At 45.5% G+C, this 22,755-nt stretch overlaps 1 protein-coding gene across 1 annotated transcript in view; it reads right to left on the bottom strand.

Annotated features, from left to right (window-relative positions):
* Positions 1-22,755, bottom strand: part of Uaca (uveal autoantigen with coiled-coil domains and ankyrin repeats) — an 87,872-nt gene that overhangs the window by 26,481 nt on the left and 38,636 nt on the right. The window contains exons 2-7 of the mRNA XM_032909561.1: positions 11,831-11,964; positions 6,433-6,521; positions 4,375-4,439; positions 3,558-3,615; positions 2,829-2,899; positions 2,626-2,732 (exon numbers count right to left, since the gene is read on the bottom strand). Coding sequence (XP_032765452.1) covers positions 2,626-2,732; positions 2,829-2,899; positions 3,558-3,615; positions 4,375-4,439; positions 6,433-6,521; positions 11,831-11,964 — 524 coding nt within the window. The remainder of the gene's footprint in view (positions 1-2,625; positions 2,733-2,828; positions 2,900-3,557; positions 3,616-4,374; positions 4,440-6,432; positions 6,522-11,830; positions 11,965-22,755) is intronic.

Genomic DNA, 22,755 nt, shown 5'->3' with positions numbered 1-22,755 from the left:
GCTTGCCTAGCATGCACCAGACCCTGAGTTTGATCCCCAGTACCCTGCAGGCAGGGCTGTATGTGCCTGTGATCTCAGCACCCATGAGATAAGGGCCTGAGATCAAAAGACCAAGGTCATCCTTAGCGTCATGGCAACTGTGAGGCCATCTTGGGATACATGAGACCCAGTCCTAAGTAAATAAATAAACGAATACATAAATAAATAAACAAACAAGCAAATAATGAATAAAGCATAGGGCCAGGATGAAAAGCACCTTGCTCCCTTGCCTGCAGGCCTTTCAGGAGCACAGCCTCACTATGGTAAATCTCTTTGTCCTGTTCCCACCGTCAGCACAGGAGCATCTCAGACTCGGGTCTACAGAGAATAGTCGTGTGATAGTACAACTAAGTTCCCAGAAAGTCTTGTCACATCTACCCTTACCACCAAGGGGACAGACACCCGATGAAATACTGACAGAGCCTGCATCTCTGAAAGCGGCTGAATTAATCTAATGAACAATTCCCTCTATAGCTAATAACTGAGCCTATATCTACTAAACTGATTGATCCTACAGCTGCTGATGTGACTGACCCTCCATCTACTAAAGCAACTGGCCCTACACCTAATGAAGGGACTAATCCTACATCCACTAAAGTGTCTGCTCCTACACCGACTAAGTGACTGGCCCCATATCCAATCAAGTGACTTAGCGCAAAGCCACTAAAGTAATTTATCCTGTATTTGACTCCTGTTTAATTGTGAACACTGGATATCCTTGTCTTGTTTTTCTATGCACACTCTCTTCTATAGCCATGCCCTTCCATAGCCGCTACCATAAACATCTATATTTAATTAAAAAATTTTTTTCTTACTAGATTAAAAATGCTAAAGATATAAGAAGAAAAACTTAAATAGTATCAAAAAGTATATTTATTTCCCAAACCATCTGCTGCAAGCTTATACAGATATGCATCACCTCTCCTCATTTTGGAGTTGAATTTCCAATGAAAGCAAAGTGCTTTGAAATACCCAAGAGCGACAGAAATATCAAGCGTTATAATGGGGTCTGCCTGGTTGCCCTTCTTTAATCCTAAATTTAACTTTAAAACTAAACCTTCAGTTGCTTTAAATGAGCATTTGTTAGTAATTATAAATGCTCAGAAATTTTGGCTAAAATATTATAACAAATAAAATAATTAAGGGAATATCTTCCAGTTATATGTCAACAGAAAATAACCAAAATCATAATTCTAGGTAAGTAAGCATTGTGACATAATTAATCAAGAAATAAGGCAATTAAAGATAGAAATTACTAGATCATGTCAACTGAAACAGCATTAAGTACAGAAGGAAATATCAATGAAGAGACTCTATCCCAGGTAGCTTTGATTGACAACTGAACCAGCTTAGAGTCATTTGAGAAGAGAAGCCCCAGTTGAGGTATTACCTAGACCAGACTAGCCTGCAGACATACTGTGGGAGATTTTCTTAATTGTTAATTAACGTAGGAAGTCCCAGCCCACTGTGGGCAGCACCATTCCTAGGCAGGTGAGTTTGGACTGTATATAAAAACTAACTGAACATGTGCCTGAGAGTCAGCCAGCAGAGTTCCTCCAGGGTCTCGGCTTCAAGTTCTTGCTTAAGTCCCTGGCCTGGATTTCCTCAGCAGTAGACTGTGTCCTGTAAACTAAAATAAACCCATCCCTCCCTCCCTCAGGCTGCTTTTGGTCAGATTGCTCTATCTCAGCCACAGGAAGGAAACCAGAACAAGCATTTAAGGTACAGAGTGAGTCAGGCCTGGAGGCAAAATTACTGAGCCCCGGCAGGGTAAGGAGAAGTCCCACAAAAAGCCAAAGTGGCTCACTGTCAAACTCCAGGGTACTCAAGAACCACTTTAATCTCAAGATATTCTCTCATGTAAAGAAACAGACTGTAGATAGAATTTCCTAAATTGTCTTTAAGTGGACCTATAACATTAAATACCTTTAGAAAGTTTTATACAGCCAGGGTAGGATTCCTCTTTTCTTAGGTTTCTAACCCAAATATGGGCCCCAGTTTAGTGAGAATTTAGGTTTCTTTAAGAAGGCAGTTATGTTATGGGAATGTTCTTGTTTTAATCCCAGGAGTGGGGTATGGGGCTCCTTCCACAGCAGCTGACGATGACTTGCGCCCTGCTCTGGCAGGGTCGTGATTCTGCCAGATGCAGATAGCTTATGCTTGGAATTCTAGGGACTTTTGAGAGGGTACAGGAATGCAAGAGGTGGGGCTGCTGCCCCCCCCCCCCCAGCCTCCCCCAGCCCCCCACTACTGCTGCTGGATTCTGTTTGCTGGTTGGCAATATCCTGACAATGAAGACTGGACTTGCCCCCAAGGAACTCGATGCCCCTTGTCAGCAGAAAATAGTCGAGTCCCAGCAACACACCCCTTTCCTCTAACCTTTCTTCTCTCCCACCCAGTGTTGGGAGGTTGGAAGGGAGAGGGTGGGGAAGGACGGTAGGGAAGGGAACCCCATAAAAGTATGGTGACACCCAAGTTGCTGCTTTTGTCAGCATTAGTCGGAGGAGAGCAAGGTGGGAAGACCATGTCCTAGCAACAGTGTCACAGACCTCCAGCTGCTGTGAGGAACCACCATAAAAAAATTACCTGTTTTGTTTGTCTCTGGAATTGACATCCGCCCCTCTGTCTATCAGCAACTGACAAATTGTCGGCCTGCACATCTGAGTCGCTAGAACAAGTGGTGTCCGCCCGTCCTAAGTGACAAGAAGAACAAAGTGACGTTAAGGCAGTGGTCTTTCAGGAAGTGCGTGTCATAGCGTGTCAGCTGAAGTGAGAGGAAACAGACTTACTATATCTTTGGCATTCACGGAGGCCCCATGGTCACAAAGCAGCTGGATGCTGGAAGGACAGTCCGCCATGGCTTGGAGAAACAAAGGGGACAGTGACAAACAGTGAAGATCTGCTGACAGGGGGTGCATTCCTAGGTCCAAGTAAGACAGCCTAAACAGTGCACTCTGCAAGCTGCCAAACCGCACATCCTTCTCTCTCAGCTCAGCACAGAAGAGGAGCCCTGAATGACTGGAGAATTATTCATTTGCATTGCACTCCTGGCCAACAGGCATCTGCACTGTCCCTCCCCACACCTCACCTACCTAACTAACGGGCCAGCTGAAATACTGACTGAATGGATATTTTAGTTTTTAACTAGTAACTATGTGGGCAGGTGTGTAGGGTGGGGTAACAGTGTGCACATGTATGCAGTCCCCACAGAGGCCAAAAGAGGCCATTGGATCCCCTGGAGCTGTTGTTACAGGCAGTTGTTAGCCACCCAACATGGATATAAAGAATTGAACTTGGGTCCTCTGGATGAACAACAAGCTCCCTTAATTGCTGAGACATCTCACCGGCCCCTGAATGAAGCTTCTTCAGCTGCAATTATTAAATTTCAATTTTAAGCATACAAATTCATTACTACTTTTTCTCCACCAATTACCCAAATGAATTAAACCCTTTAAGATTACTTTCGGGGATTCACTGTATTCAGAAACCATCACGTCTGGGAGCAAACGTCCACTCACCTGCGTCGTGAAGGGCAGTTCTTCCCTGAAGGTCCACATGCTCAGTGGGACAGTTGTACTGTTGTGACAGAGCGACAGGGTGATATGGGAAGGCTTTGTTTTAAAATTCAAGATCCACACTCGATTGAACAGTTGTTATTTAATCTTAAAATGTTCCACTTATCAAAGAAAGTAAAGACGTTCAGACAACACACTAAATATTTTGACGTGAAACAAATAAAATCATGCTACACAACTGTGAGCCGAACAGTATTTCACCCAGCAGGAAACGTATGCCGTCACAATAGCCGCGAGTATTGACAAGATGGCATTGTTTGGGCTTTTTCTTTTTTTTCCCCAGCAAGAGGTAAAATGAATCTGGAGAACAAACCAGTTCTAAGATCAACACAGGGCTGGACACTTCGGCCAAAGGCCTTGTGAAGCCAAGGGGCTAGCACAAGGCTGCGGCTATCTGATGAAAACTCATGACGCTAATCTTATGGTGTGTGAGCCACCTATGTGGAGACGCAGACGCACACGAGCTGGTGCTCTCCTCTGTCTCACGCCTGCTCTAGGCAGCAGAAGCTCTGGCCCCCCAGCTCACATCAACAGGAAGGTCAGGTCTTCATTGTTTATTTTTAATACACTGAGTTATGTGATTCACTTCCCTCCCACTTTTGTTCCTTATTGTTCACATTCTTTCACAGAGGATGGAAAAGTCACCAGCTAAGTGAATGGTTGGGGTTCGCCTGCCACTCTTTGACCTCAGGTTAAGACACCAAGAGCACACTCGAGCTTTGGGGGCTCATTTGGAAGGGAGTGTCCCCGCCATGTCTACCTGTAGAAGTTTCTGTAGGCACAACGCGTGTCCGTACTTAGCTGCCAGGTGAAGCGCGTTCCTCCCTACGAAAGCAAACATTTCAAGTCTGTGAGGATTATTTTCTTCATATGGCAATCTTCACAGAAATAATACGACAATTGTTCCCCCAATTGGTTGACAGTATATTTAATTTGTAAACATGCTTTCAGTTTCTGAGATGTTTGACATTTTAGTAATGTAGCACATACACACACACACACACACACACACACACACACACACACACACACACACACACACACACACACACACACACACACACTTGTGGGTGGAGGTCTCCATGTGTTACATCAAGCTTTTCAGGACAACTACAGGAATCAGTTCTCTTCTTCCACCACGTGGATTCATGGGGGATCAAGCTCAGGTCATCCACCTTTGTCCACTGAGCCATCCTACTGCCCCTCCTAGCTGTGTTTCCTTACACACACATCTCACTTAGTGAAAGGCATAAGGGTTTCATGGGCTATGCCAACATCAGCTCTTTCCAGTATCACAGATATCTTAAGGGGCAGCTTGCTTTCACAAGCACATCGACTAGAGAAGAGGCAAACACACAGGCTTTCAGTATCCATACAATTCAATGTGAGTTTAAAAAAGCTGAATGTTTCCCCGGGTCTGATCAGCCAGGTTCTAACACAAAACACAGAGAGCGCAGGTCTATAAGCAGGTCTGGATACAGCACAAGCAGCTGCTCCCACGTACCCTCTAGTCTATGAGACACGGCCATTACATTTCAGAACCCAAGCTGCAAGTGCAGCTCAGAGAGCTTGCAAGAGGGCTCAGGGGCAGAGGCAATCGCTTCCTACCTGATGACCCAAGTTCTATCCTCAGGATCCACACAGTAGAAGGAGAGAAGCAATTTCTGCTTTTGTACTCTGACCTCCACATGTGTACTGGGGCACGTAAGTGTTAACTTGCAAACACTCACCCATGCAAACAATAAATAATATTCATCTGAGTTCATCAAAATCTAAAGCTCTCTCTGAAGGAAAAGCAACAGCTTTTCCAACAGCTGTGTCCAAACACTTTCATATTTACCTTGTATGTACAAAGTGGTGAGATTTAAAGAGATAGACAGGGGTAGCAAGAGATGAGGGGGAAAAAAAAAGAATCCAACTGTCTAAACAACTTGTGACAGAGACAGGCAAACCCAGGACAGGATCCCTATGGCATTAGTCTCTTGTAGGGTCTGGGGCAAGTGACTGAGCGCTCAGTATGTCCAACCCTTGTTGGCTGAGCTGCAGAGAAGATGAATTAACATCGGTGAAGCTTGTAAGGTACTCAGCAGCTCCAAAGAGAAGCCACCCAGTTGCCGTAGAGTGTCAACTGTCACCATCCTTACTGCCACCATGGAGACAGCCAACTGAGTGTCAAATGCCCTCATCGCAAAGAGGACATGGCACAGGATGTGAATATAAACGAAACAGCCCCTAAAGTCTCTGAAGTCAGGCATTGTAGCATCAGAATTAGTGGGCAGGTCTGCTGCCCTCGCAGCCTAAATCCCCTGTACTTGACCTCTCTCATAGTGATACTCAGGAGTAAATGTTTTCTCAACTCGGAAACTCGGGACTGGAGCAACGGCTCAGTGGTTTAAGAGCACTTGCTGCTCTTGCAGAGGACCTGGGTTCAGTTCCCAGCACCCACATCAGCCAGCTACCAGCCAGCTCCAGGGGATTTTACATCCACTTGTGGCCTCTATGGGCACTGTGCTCACATGGTGCACATACATATAGCCAGGCACACAATGCATACACATAAATAAATCTAAAAATAAATGGTAAGTAAAACAATAAACTAAAGCAGGAACAGTTATTTCACTTTTTAAGTTAGGTTTGATTTTGAATGTGTGGAGTATGTAACTGCTGGTAGAGTGTTTGCCCAGAATATAAAAGGCCCAATCTTTAACAAGAAAGAAAGAGAGAGGGAGGGAAGGAGGGAGGGAAGGAAGAAAGGGGAAGGGAAAAGTGAGGGAGGGAGGAAGGAGGAAGGGAGGGGTTAATATTGGAGGAGGTGTACCTGCACTGTCCCTGGTTGCAACATCAATGCCATGAGTAAGAATGGCGTTCAGACACTCCAGATTCCCTTTGGATGCCACGACGTGGAAGCTGAATGAAAGAGAACACTCATTATGCTATGGAAACTAAGGAAGGTAATTTAAATGTTCATGGACCTAGAGATGGCTCAATGGTTAAGAGCACTGGTTGCTCTTCCACAGGACCTAGGTTCAATTCCTGGCACCCATATGGCAGCTCACAACCATCTGTAACTCTACTCCCAGGGGATCCAACACCTTCTTCTGGCCTCCTTGGGCACGAGGCATACATGTGCACAGACATATTTGTAAGCAAAACACCCACACACATTTTTAAAAATGTTCTACCAACATCATCCCTTATTAACACACATACGTGCACACACACACAGTGTTAGGAAGGCTTCACTTTATTAGACCACCTTTACAAATACAACATTTTTAGTTTCCATCTGAAATGCTTAAAAATTTGATTCAAAAACTAACCAGGGCACTCTAAAAATATCTCCTTAGTATGAAGCACTTTAATGTTCAATGGCTTTGATAAGAGAAAATGTCATTATATAATGCCATTAGCCCTGTAATTTACTATTTCTCTATCAAAACCCCTAGTGCTTGGAACTGAATAAATAAATGTACCCTGGAATTTATCTTCTTGCTTTTTTGGTTGGCATGTGTATATGGATGTGTGTGTGTGTGTGTGTGTGTGTGTGTGTGTGTGTGTGTGTGTGTGTGTGTGTCTGTGTGCGTGCATGCATGCATGCGTGCGTGCGTGTGTTTGAGGGTATGTGAATGCACATGGAAGCCCAAGGCTGACACCAGGAATCTTCCTTTATCAGGCTCTGTCTTACTCACTGAGGCAGGGTGTCTCACTTGAGCCTGCCCAACCAGACTCCCCCAGGCCCACCCATCTCCACTCCCTGGGCTCGAGCTCAGGAGATGACAGACAGACCTCTTCTTGCACCCCCATCTCCATGAGTTCAGGGATAAGAACTCTGGTCTTTGTGTTTGAGTAACAAGCATTACTCACTAAGCCACTTTACCAGCAACCACACTGGAACATTTCTAAAGGTCATTTTGTTTGATTTAAAATATACTGAAACTGGGGTTGGGGATTTAGCTCAGTGGTAGAGCGCTTGCCTAGCAAGTGCAAGGCCCTGGGTTTGGTCCCCAGCTCCAAAAAAAAAAAAAAAAAGTTTGATGTAGCTGAACAGGCTTGGGTTGGCAGGCAAGCGGGCGGAAGTCGTGGGTGGTCCGCTGTCTCCCCTCTCTCCCCAGGGAGAAATTACCTCCAGAAAGTTACAGAAGAGGGTTAAGGCCACAGTAGACCAGACTTTCTCTCTTCTGCACTGTCTAGCTAGCCCATGCTTTCTCCCTCCAACAGTGACTATTATCAACATTGAATTCTTCCTCTTCCACCCGTGTGGCTGACATTTCACACAAGCAGACCCCATTGATCAAGGTCCCTAACAAGGAAGGTCAAGCCTGCTTAAGATGCTAACTTTGGGGCTAGGGAGAGGAACCCACAGTTCAGAGTACTTGCTGCTCTTCTAGTCAACTCCTAACACCCTCATCAGTTGGCTTAACCCATAACTCTGCACCAGAGGATCCCGCCCCTTCTGCTCCCCACTGGCTCCCATATACATGTGTGCACACATCCACACATCCATGTAAAATAAAACCTTTACTGAATAAACTGCTACTGACTAGAACTCATCCAAATATAAACTTGTGAGGAGATAGGCATTGTGGGTAAAAGACACGGAATCCAAGGTGACATTGGAAGGAGGTCCTGGGCAAGAGGACCTCCCCTGAAAATGTCAGGCAAAGGCATGCATGAAAGTGCAGGTCCAGGCTGGGCTCACTCTCAGCAGGAGGCGCCTTTCCTGGCCAGAACAGAGGAGCTCATGTTCCCACTGCTGAACCCCTATTCTCCTGGCACCCCATCCCTACCTTCACTAGTCCTGTAGAAGTAACATTTTATGCCATATAAGTCCAATATTGATTCTTTCTGTGGCTTGTGGTTCTCTTCCCAGTCAATTGCAAACTCAATAAAAGCAGTTACTGTCTGTTTTGCTTTCTGTTACACTCCCAGACACAAGTGTGAGGTCACACTCGCAAATGTCTGAGCAAGTAAAGCCAAGAGACAAAATCCACAATAGCCTGCAAATTCATTCTCAGATACCAGGTCATTATGTGAGTCTAGTTATACTAAGACAGATGAGAACAAGCTCCTTGTGAGGACAGCGGGGCTGCGTACAGCTCCAAGTACACAGGAGAAGAGCCCTTCTTAACAGCCGAATTCATTCCCCATTTTAATAGGACAAACACCTTCGGGCCATCATTCCGTCTTCCGAAACATGGAAGAAAATCATACCCCGTAACACACTGTGTGGCCCTCTGGAGGGAGGCAGGAGTGCCTCCTCTACACTGAGGTTCTTAGACTCCTAAGACTATGGAAATGCCAGTTTGGGGGGTTGCACTCCTCAGCTCACCAACTTATAAAGACTGTGGTCTACATAACAGCCCAACATGACACTGACTGTGCACACGAGAGCAGGATCCCCGGCTAATCCACTGCCTACACTGCAGACCTATAAATAGCAGGCATGCTGCAGGGAGAAGACATGTCAATCATAGAAACGTGTGTGCAGAGCTGCGCATGACATATGAGAAAGAGCTTTACAGAAACACTGCTTTGTAACTAAGAGAACCTCTTCTTTTTAAATATATGTAGTGTATGTGTGTGGGGAGGATGTCTTTATATGACTGTGTGTCTTTCTGTGTATATGTCTGTACAAGTATGTGTGTCTGTGTATGTGTGTGTATGTCTGAATGTACATGTCTATGTTTTGTGTGTCTGTCTGTGTGTATGTCTGTGTGCATATCCGTCTGTGTACATGTGTGTGTTTGTGTATGTCTATGTGTTTATGCCTGTGTGCTTGAGGATGTCTGGTGGCCAGAGAGAGTGTTGGATCCACTGAAGTTAGAGTTACAAGACTGTGTGCCTACATTGGTTAGTCTTGATCATTAAACTCGGTTTCTACCACTACCCCCATCCTGGGTCTTTCTAGAACCAGATTATATTAAGAAGTACTTGTTGCTTCTTAAAAGAATTTCAAAACATGGGACTGGAGAGATGGCTCTGTGGTTAAGAACATTGGTTACTCTTATAGAGGACACAGGTTCAATTCCCAGTACACATACTCAATGGCTCACAACTGTCTATATCTCCAGTTACAGAATATCCAATATACTTTTCTGGACTCTGTGGGCTCCTGCATGCCCACATACACATACTTGGGCATGCACACAGACAGACAGACATATAAAATATTTTTAAAAGTAAAAATAAAAAATTGAAAACAAAATGTTTTCAAAATAAAAGTGTCTTTAAGGTTTTCAAAGTTAAGCTGGTCAATGGTGGTGCACACTTTTCATCCCAGCACTTGGGAGGCAGAGGCAGGTGGATCTCTTCTGTGAGCTCGAGACCAGCCTGGTCTACGGAGCAAGTTCCAGGACAGCCAGGGCTACAAAGAGAAACCCTGTCTGGAAAAACAAAAAACAAAACAAATTGAAAATAAAATATTTCAAATTAGGGGATGGGGATTTAGCTCAGTGGTAGAGCGCTTGCCTAGGAAGCGCAAGGCCCTGGGTTCGATCCCCAGCTCCAAAAAAAAAAAAGAACCAAAAAAAAAAAATACTTCAAATTAAAATTGTTTTGCCATTGGAGATAATATAGAAGATAAATCTGTAGCACACATTAAAGTTAGCTAAATACAAAATGCTTTCGTTAAGAAACAATATGTAGTTATATACATATAAATGTAAAGAGAAACATTCTGCCCTATGAGTCCCAGGTAGAAGACTACTTCTTACAAAGAAAACCTGGAGGTCTAACAGGAATAAAGCGACACCAAATGACACTAATTCTGTGTGGCTCAGTTAGCAAAGATAATCCCACAAATGAACTTTTGACCAAGAGAGGACACTCAAGCAACCATCCATTCCAAACACCGAAAGAACGAGAACTGTGGGCACACGCACAGAGGGCTTTACCACCCAATGTCTTACTGTTTTACTGTTGGGGAAAGAAGAGACTAGACAGACAGCTCACTTGTGAGATTACATTTTACCATCTGTGCTACGAGCCGCATCAAACAGCATAAGATTTGTCAAAAAAAATAGGAGAAAAAATAAAAATTCACTTATCTATCAGTTAGAAGGAATGCTACTTGACTGGGCACGATGGTGCACACCTTTTAATCCTAGCACTTGGGAGACAGAGGTGGGTGATCTCTATGAGTTTGAGGTCAGTCTGGTCTACATCTTGGTGAAGTTAGGTAACACTACATGGAGATACCCTGTCTCAATGAAAGCAATCAGACAGACAGACAGACAGACAGACAGAAAGCTAGCTGCTGGACAAAACTGAAAGACTGTGAAGCCAACAGATTCAAGATTTATTGCTGTTAAAACCTGAATTTGTAGCTTCACTCTGCTCGACTGAAATATTACACATTCCAAAGTCATAATCTACATCAAACATTAGTGGTTTGATTCCTAATATTCACTTCTCTATTTAGCATCTGGCTTCCAATTACACAATTTTGAAGAAAACAAAAGCCCCTGCAAGGCTAAGACAGGGATTTTAGGAAATGGGACTTTTCACCTCTGGCGCTGGAAGGGCTCCCGGCTACAGTTGCCAGGGCTGGAATTAAGAGTCTTAACAGAATCAAGATCTACCCTTTAACCCAACTGCCTCTTAGCCTCAACAAGAAAGGAAACAGTGCAGATCTGGGATGGTGGGTAAGAGACACTGGCTCAGAGGCACAGAGTAAGCTGGGAGTCAGTCAGTTCACACAAACACAGAGAAGATGGGCTCTCTAACTGTGTGTCTCCCTGAGGCACACCAGGTATTCTGTCTCCTCTCTGTTCTGCTCAGTTTTGCTGAAACAAATGATCTAAATGAAAAACTCAAATTGGGGCATGGAGGAAAGGACAGCATCCTTTGCAGAATGCTTCCTAGGTGGAAAGCTGGGGCCACATCCCAGCTCCAGGAGTCCTGAGATCAGAACAAGCTATTTACATTCTGAAGACTTCTCTCTGCGTCTTCCACTTGGCTGCTTCAAAGATCAAATATGATAAGGACTGAAGAAAAGTTTGCCAATGAGAATACCCAATAGCACAGGTTGGGTTTTACCTAAGCAGCTGGACACAGAAAAGTATCAAATGGAGGGCAATTGTTAGTTTGTCTAAAACAGTTCTCAGTAAACGGTTCTGTGTCAGATGTTTAAAGTCACAACAGGGATAGCCACAATTGGCAGATGGCATTTGGACCCCAGGGCTCTACCCAGACCTCAGTGACAGGGGGATACTCACGCCGATCTGCCTTCCACATCCAGCTTGCCTGGATGGACGCCCTTTTTGGCAAGGATGGAGGATACTTTCTCCACATCCCCCCTTTCAGCAGCCTTCATCAACCGGTCATCGTATTTATTCCACTCTGCTGAAAGCTACAAGAAAAGGAGAGAGGAAGCAGGGCAGACCATGTTAGTCAGCTTCCTTATGGAGGGGAGGAAACAGAAGGCCCTCAGAGTGTATCACTCAGTTCCCAGCTGTACCCCAAATCCCCTTCTCTCTGCTATGCTCACTTGGCCGGGACAGCGGATTATTTATTTACGTACGTATTTAGTTACTAACTTATTGGAGATGGGGTTTCTCTATGTAGCCCTGAGTGACCTGGAACCAGGCTGGCCTTCATCTCACAGGGATCCATCTGCTTCTGCCTTCTTAGTGCTGGGATTAAAGGCCTATAAAACCTCCTCAAATCATGACTCGTGAGAAGTCTATCTGCCTTAAACTTGAAAGAAAATGTATGTTTTACATGTTTGATATCCTGTTAGCATCTTAAGGAAAAAAAAGGAAATTAATAATTACTGAACATCCACCCCAAGTCAGGAGTAACCCCTTAAGCTACCCAGAGAACTACAATTATGAGATACTCTTAACAGAGGAGAGGAGTCACACTCCTGGCATCAAATGACTTGAGTGGTGGAGCTGGGCCTTGACCCTGACAGCTCCCTGTCCCCCTATGGCTCACACTTTCACAGACGTCTCTGGTTACTGTCTCCCAGCATCCTTAGGTTCAGTTAGTGGAACTCTGTGCACTGTAACACGCTATAATGACTCCTATTTCAAAAGTGTTAGAAATACAACTGTACACATACAATATTCAATAGAATAAGGGATAGATCATACCTACACATTAGGATCAAAAGAAACTAAAGAAGAAAGACTCTAAAGCATTGTTCTTTTTGTCTGTTTGTTGTTGTTGTTGCTTAAGAGACAGGGTCTCCCTATAGAGCCCAGACTGGCCTCAAACTGAGGCCATCCTCCTGCCTCAGTCTCCCAAGGCATGCACCACCACCACCGTTGCCAGCAGACGTTTTTTATTTTTGCAAAAACTCAGTGCATATAAACTTACAAGGAAGGTGAAGGTCATTTCAAAACCAGGAGGAAGTGGCACACAATATATAGTTCAACCACAGCAAGGTTGTGTTGGCTTTGATCGGAGAGCACACCGGGAGGCCAATGACATAGATCTTTTCTCAATGCATAGATGCACCAGAACTTGAGATCAAACTGTAAACGTGGGCTGGAGAGACAGCTCAGTGGTTAAGAGCATTGGTTGCCCTTGCAGAGTCAACTCCCAGGACCCACAGTGCAGCCCACAATTGTCCAGTTCCAGGGGATCCAACACTTCCATACAGACATATACGTAGGCAAAACACCAATGGACATAAAATAAAAATAAATTTCTAAGAAAAGAAAATGTAAACACCTATGCTTACATACATACATTATAATATATGTAAGTGCAGGTGTGGTTTAACATTTAGACGGGAGACGGAGGAAAAGGTAATATTGGGTGACAGAACACACGTTTTTAAGCACATCAGATTTAATCTTGGAAAGTACCACATTGGGCTGGCAAGATGGCTCAGACACTAAAGGTTCTTGCCACCAAGTCTGACAACCTGAGTTTAATCCCCGCAACCCACAGGGTAGGAGGAGGCCTGACTCCCACAAGTTGTCCTCTGGTCTCTGGCCATGAGCTATGATATGTGCGCACTCTCATGAAGACACACGCAAAGATGTTTACGATGTCACTGCTAAATCCCATGCTCAGCCAGTGCTATTTCTACAACTCTGTAAGATACAAGCATTGTCACATCATTGGCAAAGTCATCAATCCCTTGCCCACAAAATCCTCTACATGTTTAACAAGAAAAAAAAAAAAAAAAAGCCCACCAACTTCCTAAATCTTTATAGTAAATTCCTCCTAGTGACACATGAAGTACTTAAAAGAGAAAAATACAAAAATTGAACATGAAGATGTTTTTTTAACTCTCCTGAGAATTATTTTAATGGACCCTGGTCTGAGCATCCACAGACCTCAGAAATGAAGCACCGAGGTTAAATTTAGTAATCAACCCGTCTTCCTCTAACTTCCTAACTCCAAACTGCCAACATGTGAACAATGCTCTTGACTCAAAACCTGAACCTAACTCAGGGTTTCGGCCTCACCTCTTTCACTTTAGAGCAAGACAGCCCAGCGCTTGGCCTGGGGAGCAGCAGTGGATTTAGGCGGAAGAGGCGCTGGGCTGTCAAGTGCCTGGAGGATTAGGTCATGCTCACCACACAAATACTGCCCTAACTGATTAGTTCATCCTCAGACCTAAAACCGCCATCGTGATCCCCAAAGAAACTTGCTAGGCAGCACAAAAGCTCCCCATAGCTCACAAACCACTGAGAACCCCACAGGAAGGCTTTCAGTAGAGGAGGCAGAGGAGGAGGAGAAGCAGGAGGCAGAGGAAGAGGAGGACAATTCAACATGATTAGAGTCTCGTGTGAGTAATTTTACGTCCGACTTCATTAAGCACCATTTCCAGTTCTGCCCCAAAGTCAGTTAACAGTACTACCGCCCACTACTAACATTCTATCTTGTGCCTTCTAAGTCCAGAAACACAGAAGCTTTTGTCAGTGGTCGTTAACACTGTGGCGAGGCCAGAAGGAAAATCATCAGCCCAGAAATTGTCATTAGTAAACCAGGACACTTCAAAAGCACACGAGAAGCCGGTGTGCGGATCCTTGTCCCACAGATACCTACTGAGTGGTTAGAAGCGCAAGGCAGCCAACAGTTCATCATAGCCACGCTCCTGGTGGCGTGTTGCAACCGTCAAGGACGCTGCATTAAGTTACAAATCTCTGCAGCTCACAAAGCCAATCCGCAGATGTCCAGCAAGGGACTCCCCTCACATGCCAGGCTGCACGTAGCCTGGATCTCCAGGCTTAATCTCTTCATCTTTTGGATCCTTCTCCACCATCGTAAGGCTGAAAGGGTCTCCTCCTTGCGGCCGAGCACAGGAAGCAGCACTGCCCGAGTCAGGTATGTAACTCCTCCTCCTCTTTCTTACTTTCTTGTGAGCGGCTGGCTTCCAAAGTCTTTCCCTTTCAGGGACCCCGTTGGAAGGCACCCCACATCCTGCTTCATCCACGCTGCAGCCCAGGCACTGCTGTGCACAAGAATGGCCACCTCCGAAGTGACCGGTAAGCAGTGTGTGGCTTGCATCACACAAGGGCAGTTTCTATTTTAGATTCCATAGAACCTGACAGCTGGGTGATAGAAGGGGGGCTGAGAACTTGTTGTCAATGCATGCCTTCCCTCTGAGTAACTAAACTCAGGTCTCCTGGGGAAATGACTCAAGCACATTGTGAAACACGCTGACCACGTCAATACAGTCAGTGTTAGTGTGTGACGAGGAGACGCCGCGGAGGTGGGAGGTGTACAGACGAATCTGGTTATTCAACAAAACAGTATTTCAAGCCGGTTTCAATCTTAGGGTCATCTATCATGGAATTACACTAGCCTGAAACAAACAGGATATAAAATTCTATTTAAAGCAAATGTGTCATGCTTTCATTTAAGGAAATGCACACACACACACACACACACACACACACACACACACCCCACCTTGAATGCTAGTACCCCCGGCTGGCTAGCTCTGTCTACAGCCAGGTTTCAGCTTACGACTGCTGCCAGTCTGTCTCCTCACATGTCAAACAAGAAGGGACAAGGGCACTGCCAAGCACGGTGGTGGAGACTGTGCCACAAATTTTAATTTAAAACTTTAAATTTAACACTTGGCACTCCGCACTTCCAAGCTGAGCGCCCTGCCTGTGAGAATGAGCAAACACTGTTTGGTGGAAAGTCAGATGCTCTGGATTCGTGGAGACGAACAAAACACGGTAAAATAAACTAATTAAAGCTGACAGAAGACAATGCATCCCAAAGCTGAGCTTTGTAAAGATAGACACAGCAGACACAGCTATGTGGGGACAACCCCTCCATACTTTCTACACCGCCAAGATTCTCCACTTTACCTGGGCTGCTCCCTCTGCCAGATCAGGAGGTCTAATTTTGGTGTCTGTGTGTCTGTGTGTCTATATATGTGTGTGTCTGTGTGTGTGTATCTGTGTGTGTCTGTGTGTGTATCTGTGTGTGTCTGTGTGTTTACTGTGTTCTACATACTACATCTGCATGAGAATAACTTAGAGACCCTCTAAAAGACATAGTCACAAAAACTGTTCCATGGGAACGTGACATTCCGAGCCAGGCTTAGAGGAAGGAGGTGACCATCCCACCAGAGATTACACTGCCTATTGAAAATGCTACATGAACTCCAACAAGGAACCGGTTCCCTCCAGTTGCAATGTAAGCCATGAGGCCCATATTCTAATTATAAAGCATGTACAGTCTCACACGCCCTGTTGAATTCTTTTGGAAACAATAAGGTGTTTTCCTCCCAGACTGCATGAGATACCAAAGGGTCACTTGGCCCCGGAGACTCCGCCTAGCCTAGTCTCTCTTCTTCAGGGGAGATCCAGGATGGAACTCAGGCCTTGACCTTTTGGGGTAACAGAGCAAGCACATTCTTTCTAGAAATAGGCCAGCAAAGGCAGAGAAAAAAAAAAAAAAAAGAGGGGAGCTGGAAGAACTCTCCAAAGTCACACAAGGGCCTCTCAATTCAGGGGCTGGGCTATGTGCCCTCATGCAGATAGCTGCCCCAGATGCCACCATCCTGCCCTATTTATACCCACTCCACAGTGGCTTCCTAAGGACCAGACAGAGTACAGCCCTGACTCTGCTGCCCCCAGACCTGGAAGCCCATTCCCTAGCTTCCACTTGGGTCACTCTCAAATGTCATGTCCTCAGAGGCCTCCCAGACCCCTGTGCCTGAGCATACTGCTCACCACTCCACCCTACCCCTCTAACTGGTACAAGGGACCCTTCTTCAAATTGTAGTCACCTCTATCCTTATACCCTACTTCCACCCGTCCCTCTATGACCCTTCCAACGTTTATACACAACAGAGGTCTCAGTTCTCTATCTTGAAGCCATGAAACTGACTTTTAAATAGGTAATCTGGTAGCCACTGGGTTCCTAGTCAGGGTGAGAAGAATTCCAGTCTCTGAGTCCTCTCTCTCTCCCACTCTCTGTTCCCTAGGCAGGATCTGTACTGCCCCGAGAAGCGGCAGGAAGCTGTGGGTGGCTCAGCTAGTTGTGAGGGGGTCCACAGACCTCCCAGTCAAAAAGCCATTCTTCTGGTCCTCCGTCCTGAGCCATGTACCTTGGGTCTGCCTTTGTGGCTCAACAGACTTAGCTATTAGCTGTGGTTTAAGAAGGAGCTCACACCTGCTGCGTATACCAGGGGAGCAGATTATACTGCCCCAGGTCCGTCAGCTACAAAGCAAAGACAGAGACAGAAAAGTCATCTGCAAAAAAATCAAAGATTGGATGCATTTGAAAAGCTTGATGCTGGGGCTGACAGATAATAACCTCCAAAGTGGAAGGGATCAGTCAGTTACAAGTGCTCCTGCCAAAGGATACTACTACAAGAAAATTCTTCTTAAAATGAAGAAAGAAGTATAAAGAAAAAAATTTTCAAGTGTTTCTTCCTCGTTCCTATATCAGCTTTATCTCAGGGGTAGCCAACTCATTGACAGAGCTTATCTGTTTTGGGTTGTTCTATTCTTTTGAGATGGGGTCTCACCTCACCCAGGCTAGCCCGGAACTCTAGCTAACCCAGGACGATATCACCACACTTCTGACTCCTGCGCCACCTGCCCTGGTTCTGGAAGCACAGGTGTGGGCTGCCGTGCCCAATTTGTGAGGTGCTGGGAGTCTGACTCGGGGCTCCCTGCATGCTAGGCAAGCACTACCAACGGAGCCCTCAAGATTACATGGGTACTGGGGACAGAAAGGCACTTCACTTTCTGATTTCACTCAGCCCACGTCTCTGGACCAGGTCCTTACGATTGCTGACATCACAGAAAAGGGGTCACCCACACACACACCTTCTGATGGCCGAGAATACCACCACCTTTGACGTAATCTAAGCAAAGATTTAAAAATAAAAATCCATTGAAACCTTTAGAAATAATAATTTACAAAAAAAAAAATACAGGGGGAGAGAGATATGATAAACCACAGGTGCATCCTGGGATGTTGCAGTCCTGACTTTTTACAGATGTCTTCTCTGCTGCTCCCTTTGCTTTGTAGTTGAAGGACTGGAAGCTCAGGACCTGCTTCCCTGGTCCACCCAGAAATTTTAAAAAACAATTTTTTTTTTTTTAAGAATAAAAAGAAAGATCTAGCATAGGGCAAATCATGGTTTCCTGACTTGCAGCCCAGGAAAGGGCTGAAGAGATGGCCCATGGCTAAGAGCACTGGCTACTCTGGCAGAGGAACTAGAACTGCAGTCCAGTCCTAGGTGATCTGATGCCCTCTTCTGGCCTTCATGGGTACTGTATACACGTGGTGCACATACATGTGTGCAGGCAAAAACACATGCACATAAAATAAAATAAATCTAAAAAAAAAACAGCAAAAAAGGAAGATGACAGTAGACAGATTTAAAAGGGACACTGGACCCTTAACAGCTGAACACACAAGCAGTGAATATCAGTCCTTGACCAAACTAACTCTTTTAGGAGCGCGACTACAGACTAGCTACTTAAGGACATTAAACAATTATTAAAAATGGAGGGTGCTTTGTGATAATGTTGGTGTATAATTTTCCAGCTCTATTTTTAGGAACTACATCTTATATCATGCTCAGATACATCAAGATATCGATTACATGCTTTGACCACAATCAAAATGATCAGGGTGAACCAAATTCAACAGCACGTTTGAAAGATTAAGTGTTATGATCAGGAACTGGCAAACCCCATCACTGTAGTGCAAGAAGAATTCATGATAGAAAGATCGATCAGTGTCACACACCAATGACTGGACCGACGATGGCATCTCAGCTAATGCAGGAAGACTATCTGGTGCGCTTTGTCAGCCTTCCGCGGTTAAAATAGTTCATCAGCAGGCATGATGGCTCAGCAAGACGAGGCATCCACTCAGTCCCAGGACCCACACAGGAGAGGAGAATAGGTTCCTGCAAGTTGTGCTCTGACCTCCACGTGTGCACACACACACACGCATGTACACATGTTTACATTTGAGATGACTCTTCTGGCAAGTTTCTGCTTCGGTGTCATATGTGAGAACACCACTGTCCTGAAGGTTTTACAGTAGTAAGGCCTGCGTCTGTCTCTGTAAGCATGTGGGCGACTTTACTTTTCAACTGGGTACAATGTAAGAGTCTAGCTTCATTTTTTTGTGGCTAACCAGTTTTCCCAACACTGTTTGTTGAGACATTATCTTATTCTCATTAGGATAACTACTATCAAAAGAAGAAAAGAAAGATGTCAGGGAGCACGGGCCCTCTCCACTTCTGGGCACCCATTCGAAAGAATGCCCAAGCCCACGGCACCATTCCTCCCAACAGCCAGGAGCAGACACAGCACAGACGGTCCTCGAGTGATACAATGGAGTATACAGTTCTTAGTGAAGGCATTCGTGTCCTGTGGGAATACTGTGTCAGTCCCCCACCTCCTCCCCTCTCTCTCTCTCTCTCTCTCTCTCTCTCTCTCTCTCTCTCTCACTCTCCCCTCCCCCTCTCTTTTTCCTTCTTTCCCTCCCTTGCCCCTCACCCAGTGTATAAGGCCACCTTCATAGGAATCAAAAGCAGTTAATTCCTAGAAACAAAAACCGAAGGTGACTGTCCGAGGCGGGGGAGGGGAGTGACTGATGAAAAAGGGGAGTTTCCGTTTCGGCTGTCAGCTGAGGCAGTTCTGCAGATCTGCTGCACAATGGACACATAACCCTGGACCGCACACTCAACAGTGAGTATCTGCTACAGTTTATAGTTGATAGTTTACATTATGTTAGGATTTTTGGCCCAGCAGTAATTAAAAAATAAATATGATTTCTTAGATATCATTAATATAATTGATACAAATTTATAACTTTTTACAATGCCAAGGTGGGTGAGAGTGGCTGCGAGCCGACAGTAGCTGTCATAGCTTGGCACAGGGCGCTGTGTGTGCTATGAGCCAGCCTCTCCGCCTCCGACATTCACGTACTGCTCCTTCACACTTCAATACGTGGTGGAGAACACCTCGAGCTGTATCATCCGGTTACCAGGGAGGCCCTCTAATGTGTCACTAGCAGTGGAGGCACAGCCCATAGTCCTTTAGGAAGCCACCTCTCTGCCATGCACACCTCAGAGTATCTTGGCAAGTGGCAGCCAGGCATTTTACACAGCCCTGCAGGGGCAGGTGCAAGCTTTTGTGTGCTCACTAGTTTTATTTCTACTTGACACAAGCTAGAGTCATTTTGGAGAAAGGAACCTCAATTGAGAAAATACTCCACCAGATTGGCCTGTGGTGCATTTTCTCAGTTGATGGTTGATGGGGAACGACCCAGCTGACTGTGGGCAGGACTACCGCTGTGCTTGTGGTCCTGGGTTCCATAAGAAAGCAGGTCTCTGCATCAGCTCCTGTCTCCAGGTTTCCACCTTGAGCTCCTTCCCTGACTTCCTTCACTGGTGGGCTGAAATAACCCTTTCCTCCCCACGCTGCTTTTGGTCATGGTGTCTCATCACAGCAACAGTGACCCTGAGAAACCCCTGAAAGCAAGAAGCCCATTTTTATGAAGAAGCTCCAGTGTTGACCATGAAGTATGACGCATGCATTTCTTTCTTCAATTTTAGGTGTTTGTGTATGTCTGTATGTGTTTGTATGTGTTTGTGTGTACACAGGTGCACATGCGTGTGTGTGTGTGTGTGTGTGTGTGTGTGTGTGTGTGTGTGTGTGTGTGTGTGGTCCCAGAGGCTGAATAGCCAGCCTGTGGTGTCATTCTGAGGAATGGCAGCCACCTCCTAGACTGGCTGGCCAGTGAACCTCAAGGACTCCTCCTCTCTCTGACTCTCCAGCATTTTCTCATGAGTCTCAGTGCTTTCTAAGGCAAGAGTTTCCCAATGAACCATCCCCCAACAAAGAGAGTTCCATGGCTAGTTACTATGCTGGTCTGAAAAGGAGATAATCAACTCCAAATGCAGCTATCCAAAACACCTATGGTAAAGTCAAATTACAGCTGTCTCTCCAGAATAAAGACAACATTCTAACACAAAACAGCTATTTCACTAGGTGGGTCTAACCGGGTGGTAACTTTAAACCCTGTAGTGGCTTGAACAAATGTCCCCAAGAGGCTCTGGCATTTGAAAACTTGGTCCCTAGGTGGTATGGGAAGGTTATAGATCCTTACTGGAGGAAGCAAGTCCCTCAGAGAAGGCGCTTAATGGAACAGTGCCTTGCCCCACTTCCAGTTTACACAGCTTTTAGACTAAATGGCCATGCCCTACGTCCAGCTAGTTCATGCTCTCGGCTTTCTAAGTGTGGACGGATGGGAACGTGATCTCTCAGCTTCCCGTTCCAGCCGCCATGCTGCCCCTGCCATTATGGCTTCTCCCTTGGGATCTGTAAACTTCCTTGGATAGGACACATGGGGTCCTGGCTTTATCACTGCAGCAGTGAAGTAAATAATACAAGGGCTAAGCACACAAAGTACAGACCTCCCGGGTCTGAACACGGGTACCTCACTCATACCAAACGCACACTAGTAACTTTTTCAGAAATGATATAAAATGTAAAGTAATGTGTGTTTGGCCAAGTGTGGCAGTGCACACCTTTAATCCCAACACTTAGGAAGCAGAGGCAGGAAGATGTCTGTGAGTTCAAAGCCAACCTGGTCTATATACTGCATTCCAGGACAATCAGAGTTACCCTGTCTCAAAAACAAAACGGCAGCAAAAGAAACACATGTTCAGTCCAGAAAACCTCGAGTGTATTCACGCTTACAAATGAATGGGAGATTACCCATAACCTCCCTGCTATGGGTTGGTTCTGAAATGTCCTAACAGCTCATGCGTTAAAGGCTTGGATCCTAGCACAGTTCTTGGAGTGGGATCTTCCTGAGGTGACTGGACTCTGGCCTCAGGATGTGATTTGTCCATTAATGAATACATACTGGGCTTCCTGGAGGCAGAGGACACGAGGCAGGGCAAGTGGGGGAAATAAACCACGGAGGGTGGCCTCTTTAAAAGCTCTGGTTACCTTCCTCTTCCTCTTCCTCTTCTTTTTCCCCCACAGCCCTCTCATTCCTGTCCCATTGACACCTGACTCATCACTGCTAAAAGTGACAGGGCCAACCACGGACACGGAACTCTAAGCCTGAGCCAAAATACCTAAGTTGATTGCCCCGGCCTGCAGGATCTGGTACTGTCTCTAAGTAAACAGTGTCAAGTTGAATTAAATCACAGGATGCACAATCGACAGTTGCTGGAAAATTCTTTGGCATGTGGGCAGCCCCCTGCCTCCAGGTATCTGACCACGCAATGTTTATAAGTCAACAGCCCGAGGGCTGTTGTCCCAGTGAACAAGAGCTAACTAACAGACCTTCCATCTTTTGTTGGTGTTTTTCTTTTTAAAGTTGAATTGAGATTTTTTTTTTTATCTATATGATTTCAACATTGAGTGTATTAGGATAGGAATTCCTGAGGAAAAAGCTATAGATGTAAAGAAATAGGAAGACTTTAAAATACAGGCAAGTTGGGGCCGGTGAGGGGTTCAGCTGGGAGTGCCTTTCTGCTAAGGTTGACATCTGAGTCGGCTCCCCAGGATCTACATGGGAGAAGGAGCGAGCTGACCCCTCCCTCTGCCCCTCCCCATGCACAGCAAGGCGTTCTCATGCAAACCACAGGTGATAATTTCTCTTTATAGCTGCCTTCTGTGAAAGGCCAAGCTGACTCCACCGCTCTCACCTCCCCACGGAGCAATTCTAA

The sequence above is a fragment of the Rattus rattus genome, chromosome 8 (assembly GCF_011064425.1).
Source record: "Rattus rattus isolate New Zealand chromosome 8, Rrattus_CSIRO_v1, whole genome shotgun sequence".
In the NCBI taxonomy this organism is placed as follows: domain Eukaryota; kingdom Metazoa; phylum Chordata; class Mammalia; order Rodentia; family Muridae; genus Rattus; species Rattus rattus.
Note: the sequence above shows the minus strand (reverse complement) of the source record. Positions and strands in the feature narration are given on the sequence as shown.